Source organism: Aotus nancymaae, unplaced genomic scaffold (genome assembly GCF_030222135.1).
Source record: "Aotus nancymaae isolate 86718 unplaced genomic scaffold, 86718_ANA_hifiasm-v0.15.2.pri h1tg000004l, whole genome shotgun sequence".
NCBI classification, from domain to species: Eukaryota; Metazoa; Chordata; class Mammalia; order Primates; family Aotidae; genus Aotus; species Aotus nancymaae.
Genome location: NW_026988415.1, coordinates 40,469,442 through 40,489,967, shown reverse-complemented (window position 1 = coordinate 40,489,967; position 20,526 = coordinate 40,469,442). Strand labels below are relative to the sequence as shown.

General features: G+C 36.8%; 1 protein-coding gene across 1 annotated transcript in view; it reads left to right on the top strand.

Moving 5' to 3' along the window:
• The window catches only part of DNAAF6 (dynein axonemal assembly factor 6), a 42,256-nt gene extending 24,556 nt beyond the window's left edge, over positions 1 to 17,700 (top strand). The window contains exons 6-7 of the mRNA XM_012451800.2: positions 13,493 to 13,578; positions 17,574 to 17,700. Of these exons, the coding sequence (XP_012307223.1) occupies positions 13,493 to 13,578; positions 17,574 to 17,700 (213 nt within the window). The remainder of the gene's footprint in view (positions 1 to 13,492; positions 13,579 to 17,573) is intronic.
• The last annotated feature ends 2,826 nt before the right edge of the window (positions 17,701 to 20,526 follow it).

The following is a 20,526-nucleotide window of genomic DNA, read 5'->3' as shown; positions in this document are numbered from 1 at the left end:
GCTCAAGCTAAAAACTTAAATCATCTGTCATTCCTCTTTCCTTTATACCTCATATCTAATCCATCAGCATGTATTACTGGCTGTACCTTCAAAATATATTCTAAATCCATCTAATTTTCATTACCACTGCAACTGCCATCATCATCTCTATCTGGACCATTATGAGTCTATTCTGACATATCTCCCTGCTTTGACTCTTCCTTCCCTATAGCCTTTCCACAGAGTATAACAGATCCTTTTTAAAAGTAATTCAGGACTGGGTGTGGTGGCTCATGCCTGTAATCCCAGCACTTTGTGGGGCCGAGGCAGGTGGATCACCTGAGGTCAAGAGTTCGATCCAGCCTGGCCAACATGGTGAAACCCTGTCTCTACTAAAACTACAAAAATTAGCCAGGCATGGTGGTGCACTTTCATAGTCCCAGCTACTTGAGAGGCCAAGGCAGGAGAATTGCTTGAACCTGGGAGGCAGCAGTTGCAGTGAGCCTTGATCACACCATTGCATTCCAGCCTGGGTGACAGAGCAAGACTCCGTCTCAAATTTTAAAAAAAGATAAATCAGACCACATCACCTCTTTGCTTACAGCCCTCAATGGCTTCCTCTTGCACTTACAGAACAAAATCCAAACTCCTTATCTTAAAAGTAGGTAAAGGCCCTGTATGATCTGACCCTTACCTACTTTTACAGTTTCATCCAATGTGACACTTTCTTCCTTGTTTGTTATGTTCTGCTTATCCTGGTCTTCTTTTTGATCCTTCAATATGCCAAGTTATTTCCCAGTTCCTTGTTATTCATTCCACCTGGGTATTCCACCTAGTCCCTCAGATGATGAAATTTTACTTCTTCCTTTCCAGTCATTTTAACCTCCTATTTCTTGTTTAATTGCATGTTAGTACCTCCAGAACTATATTATGTAATATGATAGTGAATACTGAATGTTATTTATTTCTCACTGTAAATTTTTAAAAATTAAAAAAAAATGGGTGCATAATAGAGATACACAGTGAAGTACTCTTCAGCCATAAAAAAGAGATCCTGTCATTTGAAACAACATGGATGGAACTGGAGATTATTATGTTACGTGAAATAAGCTGGGCACAGAAAGACAAGCGTTACACATTCTCACTTATTTGTGGGATCTAAAAATCAAAACGATTGAAATCATGGGCATAGAGAGTAGAAGAATGGTTACCAGAGGCTGGGAAAGGTAGTTTAGGGAGGGGAAGTGTAGGGTTGGTTAATGGGCACAAAAATATAAATTTCTTACTTTAATTGGAATAACCATTGGTGTTTCTTCATTTAGTTAGATACTGACTTTTGGGTTGTGTGTTAAGGAACTGTTTATCCATTCTAATTTTAAGAGTTCTATTTTAAGCAAGAATAGATAATGAATTTAATCAAATGCCTTTTTACCATTTGCGAAGATCACGTAATTTTTTAGTTTTGATCTACTGGTAAGTTATATTAGCAAATTTCTTAATATGGAACCATCCTTGCATTTATTCATTAACTCTACAAATATTTGTTGAGTGCCTATGATATACCACTAAATATTTTACGAAAACTCTCATGAACAATGATAAGCTATAGCAAAATAAAAAAAAAATTAAAAGTGATGGGTCTCTGCTTTGAAATTACAAAAATATTTACCTCTGAAGTATAAAATTATAGAGATATGTATTGTCCAAAACTAGGGCAAAAAAAATAGGTCATGTTTTTAAATTGATGGATAAATTTCTTTTTCTTTCTTTTTTTTTTTGAGACATAATCTCACTGTGTTTCCCAGGCTGGGGTGCAGTGGCACAGTCTTGGCTCACTGCAGCCTCCACTTCCTGGGTTCCAGCAATACTCCCACCTCAGCCTCCTGAGTAGCTGGGATTACAGGTGAATGCCACTGCACCTGGCTAATTTTCATATTTTTTGTAGAGATGTGGTTTCACCATGTTGGCCAGGCTGGTTTCAAACTCCTTATGTAAAGTGATCCACCCGCCTTGGCCTCCCAAAGTGCCGGGATTACAGACGTGAGCCACTGTGCCTGGCCAGATGGATAAATTTTGATAATGCTACCATTCTGAAACAGTCCAGTACTATATTACCATACGTGTCTTTTTAAAAATAGTTCTTAGATGCATGAATCCTCTCCCATCACAGGAGTCAAGAGGTACTGTTCTAAGAATAGAGAATAGCATAGTAAACAAAACATAAACATCACTGTCTTCACAGAGCTTACCTTATTGTGGGAGAGATAAGTAAACACATAAATTGTATTGTACATTAGAAGGTGAAAATGCTCTGAGGAGGAAAGGAGGAGGAAAATTGTTAATAGTGTGGTCAGGAAAGGCCTCACTAAGAAGGCCATATTTGATCAAAGACCTGAAGGAGATGAGGAAGTGAGGTTCAGAAGTTAGAAAGGTTGTCTTTTTTTTGAGACAGGGTCTCACTCTGTCACCCAGGCTGGAGTGTAATGGTGCGATCTTGGCTCACTGCAGCCTCGACCTCCTGGGCTCAAGCGATCCTCCCACCCCAGGCTCCCAAGTAACAGGGAGTACAGGTGTGCACCACCATGCAGGCTACTTTTTGTATTTTTTGTAGAGATGGGGTTTCACCATGTTGTCCAGGCTGGTCTTGAACTCCTGAGCTCAAGTGATCTGCCTGCCTTGGCCTCCCAAAGTGCTGGGATTATAGGTGTGCACATCACACCCAGACTAGAAAGGTTAATCTAAGTGAATATTTTAAATGCCAAGATTTAAGACAGGAGGTAATCTTAGAAATATCAATGAAGAACAAGTAACTATTCTTAGAGAAATCAGGGGAAGTGTCCCAGGAACTGGTAAACTATTCCAACACAATGGGTAATAGATGATATAGTGTAAGGACATGACTTTGTAAATTGTATATATTTTAGGTGTACAACATAATGTTTTGACATACATATTCTCAGTAAAATGATTACTACAGTCAAGCTAATTAATATATTTATCATCTCAGGTAGTATCTTTTGTGTAGGTGGGGGGAAAGAGCACCTGAAATCTACTCTCTTAGCAGATTTCCAGTAATTGATATAATATTAACTATAGTTCTCGTGCTGTACCTTAGATCTCTACATCTATTGATCCTAAATAACCCAAGTTTGTATCCTTTGACCTGCATCTCTTCATCTCCTACCCCACCTCTAGTAACCACCATTCTTCTCTCTATTTCTATGTATCAGAAATTTTTTTAGGTTCCATATTTAAGAGATGTCATACAGTATTTTTCTTTCTGTGTCTGGCATTTTTCACTTAGCATAATGGAGGACATGAGATTTTTTTTTTTTTAACTGGAAGAAAGGGGCAGGCCACTGATCTAAAGGAAATGAGAGGGGGAAAAAAAACAGATGCCAACTGAGAAAACTATAGGGGAAGCAGTGTAATCGGGGAGATCCAGATTTCAATTAGATTGAGAAGTTGAGAATATTCAAAGAGAAGCAGTGTAATCGGGGAGATCCAGATTTCAATTAGATTGAGAAGTTGAGAATATTCAAAGAGGCTTAAGAGATAAGGGATGATGTATTATGTATTCCAGAGGACCTAATGGAAAAGGTTCGGGATTTGATGAGGGGTGGAAAATGGAGACATCATAGGAGATATGAAGATCTATTTGGTAGTTATGTGATAAGGAATGATTTGGGAGTCTAAGACTTCTTGTGGTTATTGACAAATGGAATTAAAAGTATAATGAATTTGGTTCTGGTGGTCTCAAGGCAGGTAGTGGTGTTGGGGCTGTGATTATTTGGGGGAGATGGTGAGTGCCGGTGGACACATGGATGCCTGTAGATGAATGTTCTTACTACAGAGTGAGCTGAGCTTACTCTTGACTCCTGTGATGGAGAGGAGGCATGCATCTATGAACCATTTTTAAAAAGACAGGTGTGGCAATATAGTACTGGACTATTTCAAAATGGTAGCATTATCAAAACTTATCCATTAATTTAAAAACATGACCTACTGGGTTTTTGCCCTAGTTTTATACAATGCATACCTCTATTTTTTTATGCTTCAGAGGTAAATATTTTTATAATTTCAAAGCAGAGATCTAATTCCTTTGTAAATTTTCCTATAGATTATCATTGTTCATGAGAGTTTTTATAAAATACTTAGTATGTCTGCAGTGAAAAAATATCTCATACATGTTTCCATAAACAGTAGTAAATTTAACAATTGAAACAATTCAGAATGAAATCTAGCCAAACTTTTTCTGTTAATCAAAATTTCCTAATATTGTTAAGTTTCAAATGGGAACTCAAATAGTTTTCTTTCCTAAGAATCAAATGTATAAGGTGTGGTTGCTGTATTTCTGTCAAATAGAAATATTCTTATAATATCTAAAACCCATAAATAAATTAATTTAGAACATCTTCCAAAGTGTCAGTCCAAACCCTTCAGTGAAGCAGCTTCACTGAAATATCAGTAAATAGTTCTGGCCAAATTACATATAAGATATTTTTTACTTATTCTCCTCCTCTTGGTGATGAAGTGACAGTTCAAGAGGAAACTTAGAATGGATGACCTCCATGGATCAGCTGCAATTTGGACTTCTGTCAATTTTCAAACATCTTATAATATGATCATAGACATTCATCTGAGGAGCTGAGAAGCCTGTTAATCACTTACAAATTATAGGAATATGACCTTTCAGGAACCATCTTGTCATATAAATCTCTCATAAGAACAAGACAGGAAAGAAGAGATTTCAAACTCACAATAATAATCACTCAATAATGACTGCCCTAGTAAGTCAACTCTCTTACAACACATAGAGGACAATAAATGAAGGCCCGATTAGAGAAAACAGGGTAAAAAGGAATGAACAAAGTCAACAAGAAATATGGGACTATGTGAAAAGACCTAATCTACGTTTGATAGGTGTACCTGAATGTGACGAAGAGAATGCATCCAAGCTGGAAAATACTCTTCAGGATATTATCCAGGAAAACTTCCCCAACCTAACAAGGCAGGCCGAGATTCAAGTCCAGGAAATACAGAGAACACCACAAAGATACTCCTCTAGAAGAGCAACCCCAAGACACATAATCATCAGATTCACCAGGGTTGAAATGAAGGAGAAAATACTAAGGGCAGCCAGAGAGAAAGGTCGGGTTACCCACAAAGGGAAGCCCATCAGACTCACAGCAGATCTCTCGGCAGAAACCCTACAGGCCAGAAGAGAGTGGGGGCCGATATTCAACATCCTTAAGGAAAAGAACTTTCAACCCAGAATTTCGTATCCAGCCAAACTAAGCTTCATAAGTGAAGGAAAAATAAAATCATTTGTGAACAAGCAAGAACTCAGAGAGTTCATCACCACCAGACCAGCTCTACAAGAGCTCCTGAAGGAGGCACTACACATAGAAAAGAACAACCAGTACCAGCCACTCCAAAAACACACGAAAAGGTAAAGAGCATCAACACAATGAAGAATCTGCATCAACCAAAGGGCAAAACAGCCACCTAGCACCAAAATGACAGGATTGAATCCACACATAACAATATTAACCCTAAATGTAAACGGACTAAATGCCCCAATCAAAAGACACAGACTGGCAAATTGGATAAAAAGCCAAAACCCATCAGTGTGCTGTATCCAGGAAACCCATCTCGCATGCAAGGATACACAAAGGCTCAAAATAAAGGGATGGAGGAAGATTTACCAAGCAAATGGAGAGCAAAAAAAAGCAGGAGTTGCAATTCTCATCTCAGATAAAATAGACTTTAAAGCAACAAAGATCAAAAGAGACAAAGAAGGACATTACATAATGGTAAAAGGATCAATGCAGCAAGAAGAGCTAACGATCCTAAATATATATGCACCTAATACAGGAGCACCCAGATACATAAGGCAAGTTCTTAAAGACTTACAAAGAGACTTAGACTCCCACACAATAATAGTGGGAGACTTCAACACACCATTGTCAATATTAGACAGATCAACGAGACAGAAAATTAACAAGGATATCCAGGACTTGAACTCAGACCTGGAACAAGCAAACCTAATAGACATTTACAGAACTCTCCACCCCAAATCCACAGAATATACATTCTTCTCAGCACCACATCACACCTACTCTAAAATTGACCACATAATTGGAAGTAAATCACTCCTCAGCAAATGCAAAAGAACGGAAACCATAACAAACAGCCTCTCAGACCACAGTGCAATCAAGTTAGAACTCAGAATTCAGAAACCAACCCAGAACCGCACAGCCTCATGGAAAATGAACAACTTTCTCCTGAATGTTGACTGGATAAACAATGAAATGAAGGCAGAAATAAAGACGTTCTTCGAAACCAACGAGAATGAAGACACCACATACCAGAATCTCTGGGACACATTTAAAGCAGTCTCTAGAGGAAAATATATAGCAATAAGTGCCCACATGAGAAGAAAGGAGAGATCTAAAATTGACACCCTATCGTCAAAATTGAAAGAGCTAGAGGAGCAAGATCAAAAAAACTCAAAACCTAGCAGAAGACAAGAAATAACTAAGATCAAAGCAGAATTGAAGGAGATAGAGACACGAAAAACCCTTCAAAAAATCAATAAATCCAGGAGCTGGTTTTTTGAAAAGATCAACAAAATAGACAGACCACTAGCCAGACTAATAAAAAAGAAAAGAGAGAATAATCAAATAGATGCAATAAAAAATGACAAAGGGGATATCACCACAGATTCCACAGAAATTCAAACCATCATCAGAGATTATTACAAACAACTCTATGCACATAAATTAGAAAACCTGGAGGAAATGGATAAATTCCTGGACAACTGCCTCCTCCCAAGCCTAAACCAGGAAGAAGTCGAAACCCTGAATAGACCAATAACAAGGTCTGAAGTCGAGGCAGCAATTAAGAGCCTACCACCCAAAAAAAGCCCAGGTCCAGATGGGTTCACAGCCGAATTCTACCAGACATACAAAGAGGAACTGATACCATTCATGCTGAAACTATTCCAAATAATCCAAAAAGAGGGAATCCTTCCCAAATCATTTTATGAGACCAACATCATCCTAATACCAAAACCTGGCAGAGACTCAACAAGAAAAGAAAACTACAGGCCAATATCCATGATGAACATAGATGCAAAAATCTTCAATAAAATAATGGCAAGCCGATTACAACAGCACATCAAAAAGCTTATCCACCATGATCAAGTAGGATTCATCCCGGGGATGCAAGGCTGGTTCAATATACGCAAGTCTATAAATGTAATTTACCACATAAACAGAACCAAAAATAAAAACCACATGATTATCTCAATTGATGCAGAGAAGGCCTTCGACAAAATTCAACAGCCCTTTATGCTAAAAACCCTCAATAAACTAGGTATCGATGGAACGTATCTCAAAATAATAAAAGCTATTTACGACAAACCGACAGCCAATATCATACTGAACGGGCAAAAACTGGAAGCATTCCCTTTGAAATCTGGCACTAGACAAGGATGCCCTCTCTCACCACTCCTATTCAATATAGTACTGGAAGTTCTAGCCAGAGCAATCAGGCAAGAAAAAGAAATAAAGGGTATTCAATTAGGAAAGGAGGAAGTCAAATTGTCTCTATTTGCAGACGACATGATTGTATATCTAGAAGACCCCCTCATCTCAGCCCAAAAGCTCCTGAAACTGATAAGCAACTTCAGCAAAGTCTCAGGATACAAAATCAATGTGCAAAAATCACAAGCGTTCCTATACACCAATAACAGACTTAAAGAGAGCCAAATCAAGAACGAACTGCCATTCACAATTGCTACAAAGAGAATAAAATACCTAGGAATACAACTAACAAGGAATGTAAAGGACCTCTTCAAGGAGAACTACAAATCACTGCTCAACGAAATAAGAGAGGACACAAACAGATGGAGAAACATTCCATGTTCATGGTTAGGAAGAATTAATATCGTGAAAATGGCCATACTGCCCAAAGTAATATACAGATTCAATGCTATCCCCATCAAGCTACCAATGACCTTCTTCACAGAACTGGAAAAAACCACCTTAAACTTCATATGGAACCAAAAGAGAGCCCGCATAGCCAAGTCAATTCTAAGCAAAAAGAACAAAGCAGGAGGCATCACACTACCAGACATCAAACTCTACTACAAGGCTACAGTAATCAAAACAGCATGGTACTGGTACCAAAACAGAGATATAGACCAATGGAACAGAACAGAGGCGTCGGAGGCAACACAACATATCTACAACCACCTGATCTTTGACAAACCTGATAAAAACAAGCAATGGGGAAAGGATTCCCTGTTCAATAAGTGGTGTTGGGAAAACTGGCTAGCCATATGCAGAAAGCAGAAACTGGACCCCTTCCTGACACCTTACACTAAAATTGACTCCAGATGGATTAAAGACTTAAACATAAGACCTAACACCATAAAAACACTAGAAGAAAACCTAGGCAAAACCATTCAGGACATAGGCGTAGGCAAGGACTTCATGACCAAAACGCCAAAAGCATTGGCAACAAAAGCCAAAATAGACAAATGGGACCTAATCAAACTCCACAGCTTCTGCACAGCAAAAGAAACAGTCAATAGAGTGAATCGGCAACCAACAGAATGGGAAAAAATTTTTGCAGCCTACCCATCTGACAAAGGGCTGATATCCAGAATTTACAACGAGCTAAAAAAGATTTACAAGAAAAAAACAAACAAGCCCATTCAAAAGTGGGCGAAGGACATGAACAGATACTTTACAAAAGAAGACATACATGAGGCCAACAAGCATATGAAAAAATGCTCATCATCACTGGTCATTAGAGAAATGCAAATCAAAACTACATTGAGATACCATCTCACACCAGTTAGAATGGCAATCATTAAAAAATCTGGAGACAACAGATGCTGGAGAGGATGTGGAGAAATAGGAACACTTTTACACTGTTGGTGGGAGTGTAAATTAGTTCAACCATTGTGGAAAACAGTGTGGCGATTCCTCAAGGACCTAGAAATAGAAATTCCATTTGACCCAGCAATCCCATTACTGGGCATATATCCAAAGGATTATAAATCGTTCTACTATAAGGACACATGCACACGAATGTTCATAGCAGCACAGTTTACAATAGCAAAGACCTGGAACCAACCCAAATGCCCATCGATGATAGACTGGACAGGAAAAATGTGGCACATATACACCATGGAATATTATGCAGCCATTAAAAACGAGGAGTTCGCGTCCTTTGTAGGGACATGGATGAACCTGGAAACCATCATTCTCAGCAAACTGACACAAGAACACAAAATCAAACACCGCATGTTCTCACTCATAGGCGGGTGTTGAACAAGGAGAACACATGGACACAGGGAGGGGAGCACTATACATGGGGGTCTGTTGTGGGGGAGTGGGGGGGACAGCGGGGGGGTGGGGAATTGGGGAGGGATAGCATGGGGAGAAATGCCAGATATGGGTGAAGGGGAGGAAGGCAGCAAATCACACTGCCACGTATGCACATAAGCAACAACCTTGCATGTTTTTCACATGTACCCCAAAACCTAAAATGCAATAAAAAAAAAAAAAAAAAAAAAAATAAATGAAGGCCCATGAAAACAACTTGTAAGCACTTTAGAGGACAATAAATGAAGGCCTATGAAAACAACTTTTAAGCACTTTAACCTACCTTTACCTCTCTTGAGGGAAGCCTTGAAGTAAATTCCCAGAGAGAGACTGAGTAGTTTTTACTACTAGCCTGAAGAGAAGCTGAAAGTAGGAAGAAGGGATCTCACTAATCTTAAATTATGGACTTTTTTTCCTGTTACTTTTTATTTATAAGGCCAGAAGGCAGATGTTTAAAATAAAGTTAATGATGGGTACTGGGGTAACTAGCTCCCAGCATGGCACCCAATAATTCTCACCTCCAGATATTCTTCTTTTTGTGTGGTCCCCTCCCTATTGAGTAGGGATGACCTGTATAACCAATAGATTTTTTTAATAAAAAAGTGTAATTTATGAGGCTACATTCTAAAAAAGGCATTGCTTCTGCCTTAATCTTTTGGATCCTTTACTCTGGGGAGAATACAGCTGTTGTATCCTAAGGACACTCAAGCAACACTATGGAGAAGTCCATCTGGTGAAGAGCTAAGGCCCCTTGCAAACAGCCATGTGAGTAAGCTATCTTAGATGAAGATCCCCTAGTCCTAGTCAAACCTTCAGATTTCTACAGCCACAGCCAATATCTTGACTACAATCTTATAATAGAGCCTAAGCCAGAACCATTTAGCTAAGCCATTCCGAAATTCCTGATCCACGAAAACATGTGGGATAATAAACGTTTATTGTTGTTTTGAGTTATAAATTGGGGGGGTATAATTTGTTATGCAATAATAGATAACCAGTAAACAATAAATAATAAGTGGACGGGCATAGTGGCTTACACTTGTAATCCCAGCACTTTGGTAGGCCGAGATGGAAGGATCACTTGAGCCCAGGAATTTGAGACCAGCCTGAGCAACATAGCAAGACCCTATCGCTACAAAAAAATTAAAAAAACTATCCAGGTGTGGTGCTGCACACCTGTGGTCCCAGCCTCTCAGGACACTGAGTCTGGAGGATTGCTGGAGCCCAGGAGGTCATGGCTGCAGTGATCCATGATCACACCACTGCACTCCAGCTTGGGTGCCAGAGAGCCTGTCTCAAAACATAAATAATTAATTTTTAAAAAGTAACAGAACCAGAATCTAAACCTAAGCTTGATTCTAAAGGTTGAGCTCCCAAAAGGTTAAAAGTTTCCCAATGAATTTTTAAAGTTTTTCTTAGTTTACCTATTAAAATAACTTATTCTTTAAAACGAATTCAATTTGCACCCTAAGTAAAGAGAGGAACATCAATCCCTTTAAATTGTTTGGTCGGTGATATCATCCTATATTTACTAATGCTTAATAAGTTAGGTCTTGAGCGCAATCAGTTAGAGATCATTTAATATCCATGTCTATATTCCAGGTATTCGTTTAAAGTATTGCTGAAGAAGTCTCATGCATGTTTCAGGTGTTGTTCTTCTATTGAGATTCTTCATTGACTCTTCTATCTTGCAAGATATTAATGTGTGAAATTCCACCTAATTTATCTTTACTCTTGTCTCTCCTCTGAAACCATTGTAGTAGATAATTTTAATTTCCATAAAAAGAAAAATTAGTGAGTTGTTTCTGAATTGCCCTTCCATAGAACAGCAAATGATTTTAAGAACCACTTTAAAGTTCTACCCAAAAATTGTATCTAAATTTTACATGTCATAATTTTTTTCTTTCTCAATTGGCATTTTAACCCTGGAAAAACAATATTTTGCCATGAAAATTCTAAACATTTCGGGCTAAAGAAACAAATATTTATGTCTTTTCTTCGGGGTGACATGAATTAACATAAGACATTAAAGAACATCTCAACTTGACTATCAGACCTGAGTATTAGAGTAAAAATGGGGCTTTCTTTGTCAAATAGAATGCTTATTTACTTTGAGGCAAAGTACCTATAACTACCCTCTGAAAACCATACTTCTCTCACTTGTAGTGTCTCTAATTATGAAGATTTGAATTTTCAAAATATAAATTAGGAGGCAATTCTTTGTTGAAAGAAAATGTTAACCATAGTATTTAGATAGTAGCACCTGTAGAGCTCTATTTACAAATCTTTGTTTATATACAGATTTAATAAACTAAAATATTTATTTAATAAACTAATTAATAAATAAATACATGTCTGTATTGCTCCAAATACATTATATTGCAAAAACACAATTGCCTACTTTAAGCTTCTTACAAGAAATCTCAATTTGTCACATTATTTATTTGATAAGTATTTCCCTCATAACTTACTGCTTTCCCTCTGCCCATTAGAGCCACGAATTCACCAGATGTCTAATATTTCAAGTCTTCCAGCTCATTTTAGAGAAAGCTTCATAATTTACCTGAACCTTAGTGTGCATTTTCTTCATTTCGTTGTTTTTGGAAACCATACGCCATGCTATCTCATATATAGACATCAACTCCCATCAGAAAGAGAAAGCATATAGAGTAAGAGATAGGCTTTGTGTTGTGGTAAAAATACACATAGTATAAAATTTACCATTAGTGACATTCAGTATATTCATGATATTGTGCAACCATAACCAGTATCTAATTCCAGAACATTTTAATCAACCCTAAAGGAAACCCCATATCCATTAAGCAGTTACTACCCTCTTCTCCATTTCCCCAAGCCCCAGTAACCACGAATCTACTTTCTGTCTGTATAGATTTGCCTATTGTGGGCGGGGCAGGGTGACTCACTCCTGTAATCCCAGCACTTTGGGAGGCTGAGGCAGGCGGATCACGAGGTCAGGAGATTGAGACCATCCTGGCTAACACAGTGAAACCCCATCTCTATTAAAGATACAAAAAATTAGCTGGGCGTGGTGGCACACGCCTGTAGTCCCAGCTACTTGGGAGGCTGAGCCAGGAGAATCGCTTGAACTTGGGAGGCAGATGTTGCAGTGAGCCAAGATTGCACCACCGCACTCCAGCCTGGGTGACAGAGTGAGACTCTGTCTCAAAAAACAAAAAAAATTGCCTATTGTGGACATTTCATATAAGTATAATCCTATAATATGTGACATTTTATTCCTGGTTTCTTTCATTTAGCATAATGTTTTCAAGATTCATCCATATAAAAGTACTTTTTTCCTTTTTATGGATGAATAATATTCCATTGTATGGATACAACACATTTTGTTTTTCCATTCATCGGTTGATGCACATTTGGGTTGCTTACACCTTTTGGTTATCATGAATAGGGCTACTATAAGCAAAAACATTATGTACGTGTTTTCATTTGAAAACCTGTTTTCAGTGCTCTTGGGTGTATACCAGGAGTGGAATTGCTGGGCCATGTGGTAATTGAGATGTGACATTTAAAGTGAAATCTTACTAAACCAATAAGTAGTCTTTTTGGGGAGGTGGGAGACATAATGTTATTTCTCTTTTGTTTTGATAACATAACACGTGAACTCCTACACCTCCCTCGAAAATGTGGTAGGGAAATTTATACCAGAAGACTGTAAGATGGCATCACCAAGTTACCCAACATGAGAACTAAACATTTTTATACAAATTGCCAACTGATATAAAGGCAGTAGAAGGTCCCCAACTGTAACAGGTGTACTGCTGTGTACCTTCAGAGAATGAAGGTTACAGGCAAGTAACAAAAGTGTTTCTGTATAGTTTTGGAGCCAGAAACCTTAGTCAGATTACAGGAGGTTGCCCTTGGGCCGCTCACTAAATTTCTCTGTTGTAGTTTCTCCATCTGTAAAATGGGGATAATAATCTCTGCATCCCAAGATTGGCACAAAGATAGGGCATAGCCTGGCACATAGTTGGCACTTAATAAATATTAATTCTCTTCTCCCCATGTATTATTACATTCTTCAAATTAATTGTTCTCTGAGATAACAGTATTTTTCTTCTCATTTTCTCTCTCAGGCTAAAATTAAACTGCCAAATACAAACGCTTCTGATATTCAAATTGATATCCAGGAAACGATCCTTGACCTTCGTACTCCTCAGAAGTGAGTAAAACTTAGAACTGGAATAGTGTATTATAATATTGAGTCTTCAGTCAATATTACATTTTAAAATATACATAGTTATTTTGCATCACCCCAAAGTCTGGAGAAAAGTGGAAAATTTTGTTAATCATTCAGATGTTTGATCTATATAATATAAAAATAAATATGTTTGGAAATACTTGAGCTTTTTTCTACTTTGCATCCATACATTTGGAATGGGTTAATGCTATCAAAACACAATTCTTGAACACCCAGATACAGTCTATCTATCAGAAAAAATAACTAGAAGTGAAAACGCCATTAAGTTGTAAGTCTTACATACAGTTTTTGTACATTGATTACATAAGAGAAGCAATATCTTTACACTTTTGTCATTTTGTGGGGCTCTAAGGTTAAATTTGATTGTGTTCATCTAAGTCAACAAAAAGATCTTTCCATCAATTACTTAAAACAAAAATTCTATAAACAGCTAATTTTTTTTTACCAGATCCTCAGTCTGTGTGAATACATTCAGAAATAATACAGAAAATCATGAAATAATTCAGTTATTTCATGATATTTCAACATAGCTTTTTATTACATAGGTTTAAATCATGTTCAAACATAACTCAGTAACATTATTTTGAAACATGGGCAAATCAGTCCTGTTTCTCAAAACTAAGTCTATAAAGAGGGAATTGATGGAACCTGGTGTGTGTTAGGTAAAGTATCTAAATACCTCACTGCTTTGTGCACATCTCATCTGGACACAGAGGAGTGAACACATATTGGATCATTGCAGTGGTCCTATCTCTGTAACTCATGAACATTTCAAACTGGATTTGGGAGGCAGGCAGTTGCTGGCACATTTCCTTCCATTATCAGTCCCTATAATTCTCCTTTGTTGAGCTTAGGACTTCAAGAAAAGGACAAGGATAACCCTCCTACAGAAGATTCCTATGTGTAAACAACCCAGTATGCATATGTAGCTTAATCTTGGCTTCTGTAGTAATTGCATTTAACCCAAAATGGTCTATGGATAAGTATATATCAAATATTTTTCCATTATTTATATCATTTCAAAAATGTATCCTCACAGAACAATCATCTCATATTATAAAAATTATATACACAGCTGGGCGTAGTGGCTTATGCCTGTAATCCCACAAGAGAATCGCTTGAACCCAGGAGGTAGAGATTGCAGTGAGCTGAGATTGTACCACTGCACTCCAGCCTGGGCAACGGAGCAAGACTCTGTCTTAAAATAACATATATATACACACACACACACATATACATATATATGTATACGTATATATATACACATACATATAAGTATACATATATGTATACATATGTGTGTATTGTATATATATGTGTATATATATACATATATATGCATATAAGTATATATATACATATACACACACATATACACATATTTAATGTTTCTGCTGTTTACTTCAAGGAGTATTGTACCCTTTTTGTTGCATTTTATACATGAATTTACTGTTCCACATAAACTTTGCAAGGAAAGTTGGTTAAATGAACACTCAATCTTCCATGATATTTGCAAGCTTGTTAAAAGCACACACATATCTATACACCATGGAGTTAATTTCCGTTTCCCTAGCACATCTCACTATCTCTGAGACTTTCATTTAGTAGGTTCTGATAGATATCTGTAATGACATCACAGCCTTAGCAGCTACCTAAAGATTAATGGAGACCGCAGAAATAGTGAACATAATTTTTATAACATGAGATGATTGTTCTGTGAGGATACATTTTGGGTTAAATATACTTTTCCACATAGAACATGGGCTACACTAGGTCATTAGATCATAGTGTACTTATATATTAAATGCTCAGTGTAGAGAGGTACCATCGCTTAAGAAAACCTGCTTAACTAAGAAGACAGAAGATAGAATTAAGGTTTTTATTATGTTTCCTAAATACTTGAGAATCCTTTAGAGGCATGCTATTCTCTGAAACTGCATTATCAGAAATGTGTCTTGTTTTTGAGTTTATTGATATTCATATCTACTTTCTTTAGTTTCCAACTTTGATATCATATAATGCTATGTTTATCCAATCTAAGAAAGATTTGAGAGGGCATTCTGTTCTTGTATCTGTAAGACAGAAACAAGCAAATTAATTTTAAGTGAATCGACCAGCGGTTTCTGTCAAACACTAGTCAATTGCATTCAAATTATCAATAAAACCCTGGTAGTTAGCATTATATAACCAAAATAAATAAAGCAGTTTACCGAATTATTCACTGTTTTCAATTGGTTGTTTTGGCATGTAGATTCCCAACATGGAGTAAATGGAGAGGAGGAAAGATGGGGAAAATTGGATAATTTACCAGGATCTCTTGACTTAAGACTTCATATGAGATTTCATTATTTTTCTAAGTGAATGCTAAGAATTTCATAAATGAATACCTTGAATGTGATAATAAAAACACATTCTAAAGACAAATGTAAACTAATTTTTGGTTGAGTGCTGCTTTAGATTATTCACACATTTGCTGTGCTCCTTTAATTCAGTTTGGGCGTTGACTGATTTTCAAAGACTGATACCTAAAAAAGAAGTTTTCTAAATGAAATAGTTGAATTGCGGCTCCGTAACCATTTCTGCACTTTCTTTGAAAATAGTTATGTCTCCTTCAGGAAACCTTAAAAAGGTTTTTAACCCAGATATGTAAATCAAATAATTTTGTTAATTATATAAGATAAAAATTGCATTGTGTGAATATGCTGGGAATCAGGATGTCCTTTGCTTAAATCTCTTGTGAGCAACATCAACTTAAACTCTCTAATATAAATATAAGCATTTAAGTCTCTAAACTTGAGTTCACTGTAGAGATAATTTTTTTGTATTTACATTCATATAGTATTGTTTGCATTTAATTTCTGATGAAAATTAACACCGGCTGAATATTTGATCACTGCCTAGACTGTAACTTCTTAAAATGCAAATACATTATCAATGTAGAAGTAGAGGTATTGGGTTTAAATGTTTGTTCATATGTTATAGTACTAATCTATGGTAATTATTCAAATGTTATTTTGTGGTGACCTGAATACTTGCTTCATTTATTTACTCACTCATTCATTTATTTATTCACTCAACATTCATTAAGTCTTCCACTAGACACTAAGGGAGCACCGAGATACAATACATTTCTGTCCTTCAATGAATTGTACATGGATAACTATTTGTAGAATTTTTATTTTGTTTAAATGTAAATCTCAGTATAGATAATAAGACAGTAAAACAGATGATGAAATACTTCCCTTCTCCTAAGAGCCTAAATCAGTTGTACAGCTCTACTCTTCAACATTTTATTATGTTAAGCCGTACTACTTAGAACTAGACAGAAATGCAGGCACAGATGGATCATTCCAATGGCCACTAACTGTCTCTTTTGAATTTATTTCTCTCTGGACAGAGAAGTGCACATTATCATTGGAACTCCTTCTTTAGCTGATTTATAGTTGTCTTTTAGTGCAATGAAGCTATGTACTAAGCTTTGCTTTCTTTTTAAAGTGAATATATTATGATTTATAGAATAAAGTATAAAGAAAATCTAAGTCTAGCACAACCTGTATTGTAAAAAGCTTTAAAGGATGGACTCTAAATGGTTTTTTCACTCACTTTTTTTTTTCTGAGATGCCAAATAAATGTGTAATAAATACCTTTAATCAACCCAGTCTTCTTAACTGGGCATGGTGGCGGGTGCCTGTAATCCCAGCTTCTGCAAAATGAAGTCAATTAGGAAAAAAACAGGGGAGCCAAAACAACTGCTTGGATTTTTAAGTCCAAAAAACTGGTATACTGTTTGCATTATTTAGGCATAGTTTTGATCCAATATTTACACTATCTAAATATTGGGGGTTTTTTGGTTTCTAACATTCTAGTGGCATACGTTGTTTTCTATTGTCTTATCGAAAGTGATATATCGTTTAAGGAAGCTAATTCTAAGTTTTTATGTTGTTGTTGGTTTTTAGGAAGCTGTTGATAACTCTTCCTGCACCAGTAGAAAGTACCAGTGCCAAAGGATTCTATATCTCAGAGACTGAAACTCTTGAAATCATCATGATTATGAAAAGAGAGTTAGACATTGCTAATTTCTAATTTCTTCTGAAACTGCATGAAAAAGCTAAAAAGTGGCAAAATGGCATTGGTAACAATTAAAAAACTTTAAAAAAATGTTTTCTATATTCTCTTTATTCTGACATATTTTGGAAAGGGACAAAATTCAATTCTACTGATATTGTGTCCATTCACAGTCATTTCTATTACTCTGTTAGGAAATATGTCTTCTTGACTGGGCACAGTGGCTCACGCCTGTAATCCCAGAACTTTGGGAGGCCAAGGCAGGTGGATCACATGAGATCAAGAGTTCGAGACCAGCCTAGTAAACATGGCGAAACCCCATCTCTACTAAAAATATAAAAATTTGTTATGTGCATAGTTATTAACACTGCCTTTTTGGGTACTGTGTTTATATTTAGTCAGTTGAAATCCTTGACTTTAAAAGAAATATAAAGAAAAGCTTGGCACATTTACAAATCCTGTTTGTTCTCATTTTCTATCTTTCTTCATAATTGGACAGATCTGTTTTTAGGAATTGTCTCAATGTCCCTTGCCTCTTCTATACTGTATTGCATATGTTTATTTCAGAATTATTTATGAATAAATTATAAACCTTGTGTGACTTGACTTCATACATTATTATAGAACTGTGGAGTTACCAAGGAGTAAATTTTGAAAAGATGAACATGAAAAGATGCTCATCACTTCTATGTGAACTATTAAGGGAATAAATACTCTAGCAGATATTTTTTAGAGTTAATTATATATGTACAACTACCAAGCATCTAGTTTGTGACTAGATGAAATGGTGAAATAGAATGAAAAGACTGAGATTTGGAGGAAAAAATGGTTGCATTAACACACTAAGCTCTTACAGAGAATTTGACATTAAGCTACCAACATGACTTTCTTCTCTGAGGGGAAGACTTGAGGGAGGGATTAACTGAAAGGAAGCTAGAGTCTGTGAACTTAAGTCCATGATGTTACACGACCTAAAGAGTGTCCTACTTTGCTTTTTTAACATTTTTTTAAAAGTCTATATTTTAAGAATTTAAGTTTATGTCCCAAATTTAAGCTATGGGGCAAGTCTAAGAAGTAACTGTATTAGTAAGGGGTCTGCAGAAAGACAGAATCAGTAGGATATATATAGAGAGACATATGGAAGGGAATTTATTAGGGAGATTGGCTTACCCAATTATGGAGGCTGAGAAGTCCTGCAACAAGCTGTCTGCAAGCTGGAGACCCTGGGATGCTGGTAGTGGCTCAGTCTAAGTTCACAGGCTTCAGAACCAGGGAAGCCAATAGTGTAACTCTCAGTCCAAGGTCAAAACCCTGAAAACTGGAGGGTTTGAGGAGGGGAGGTGCTTGTGTCCAAAGGCTGGGAGCCTGGTGCTATTGTCCAAGGACAGGAGAGGAAGAGTGTATCTCAGGTCCAGCAAGATAGATGAACACATTTGCCTTTTCTCTGTTTTTGTTCTCTCTGGACCCCCAGCAATTTGGATGGTGCTCACCTACATTGAGGGCAGATCTTCCCCACCTAGTCCACTCAAACTCACATGCTAATAGTCTCCTTTGGAAACATCCTCACAGACATATCCAAAAATAATACTTTACCAAGTTTCTAAGCATTTTGTAATCCAGTCAAGTAGACACCTAAAATTATCCATCACAGTTACCAGTATTTTTTTCTTCTTTAGAGAGCAACAGTAAGTTGGTGGAAAATGTGTCTTTTTCCTATGTACTGGCCCTAATTATAAAGATTATTTGTACTGGCCCTAATTACAAAGATTATTCTTACCCAAGTTGACTAAATGTGTACAAGTTGTTCCCAGAAGAAAAGATAGAGCCTATCCAAGCCAACTTGAATTGGGCTTTGGTTATGTGGTACAGTATCAATTATACAATGAAACAGCTTGAAGAACAATGAAATGCAATCCAGTGACTTTTACCCATCTAGAAATCATCCTACGCCACTGTCCTTGGCTTCAGAAGTAATAACCACAGTAGTTATTTTGTTGTTTTGTTTTCAAGATAATTCACAGTGCTTTCTTTCCTTAAAGAGGAATTGTTCACTAAAGCAAATGAGGAAAAGAGAATACAAAAGGAAATTTACCTTGTCAGCATTTATTACTGAATCTTAGCCATTACCAGGAGAACTGGAAGCTAAGCCACAATTGTGGCTTGCTGTAGGCTACATACACATCTCATTCATGAACTCCTTTATCTCATTTTTTATTCCATAATCTCCAGTAACATTTTTGGGGATTCAGTAATTCATTTATTTATTCATTCACTCATTTATGCATTCTTTCAACAAATATCCACTGAGCACTCACCACATGCTTAGCACTGTACTAGGTGCTAGGCATACAACAACAGCAAACCAGATGTGATTCCTGCTCTCATGAAGCAGACAGCGTAGCAAGGGAGACAAACAATAACCAAATAAACACACAAATATCTATGTTCAAATTATAATTGCTGCTATGAAGAAAAAGAACAGGTACCTAGAGAATATCAGAGAACCAAACCTAGTCTGGGGAGGGGTAACAGAAAAAAGGATGTAAGATTTCAGCTGAAAAATAAAGAATACCTGGTTAGGTAAAGAGGGTGTTGGGGGAAGGAGAGCAATAAGGCTTCTGGGAGCAAGGGGTAGCAAATGTGAAGATCCAAGGTGAGTACAGCTTGGGGAGTTCAAGGAAATGAAAGTCAGTGTGCCTAGAGTAAACCAGGGGGAGGTCAATTAGAGGTAAGGTTGGAAATGTAGGCTGGAGCAAAGTCATGTAGAATCTCATAGGCTAAGGTTGGGAATTTGGATTTTATTCTAAGTGCTTGGGGGAAGAGAATGTATTAGAAGGCAAGAAT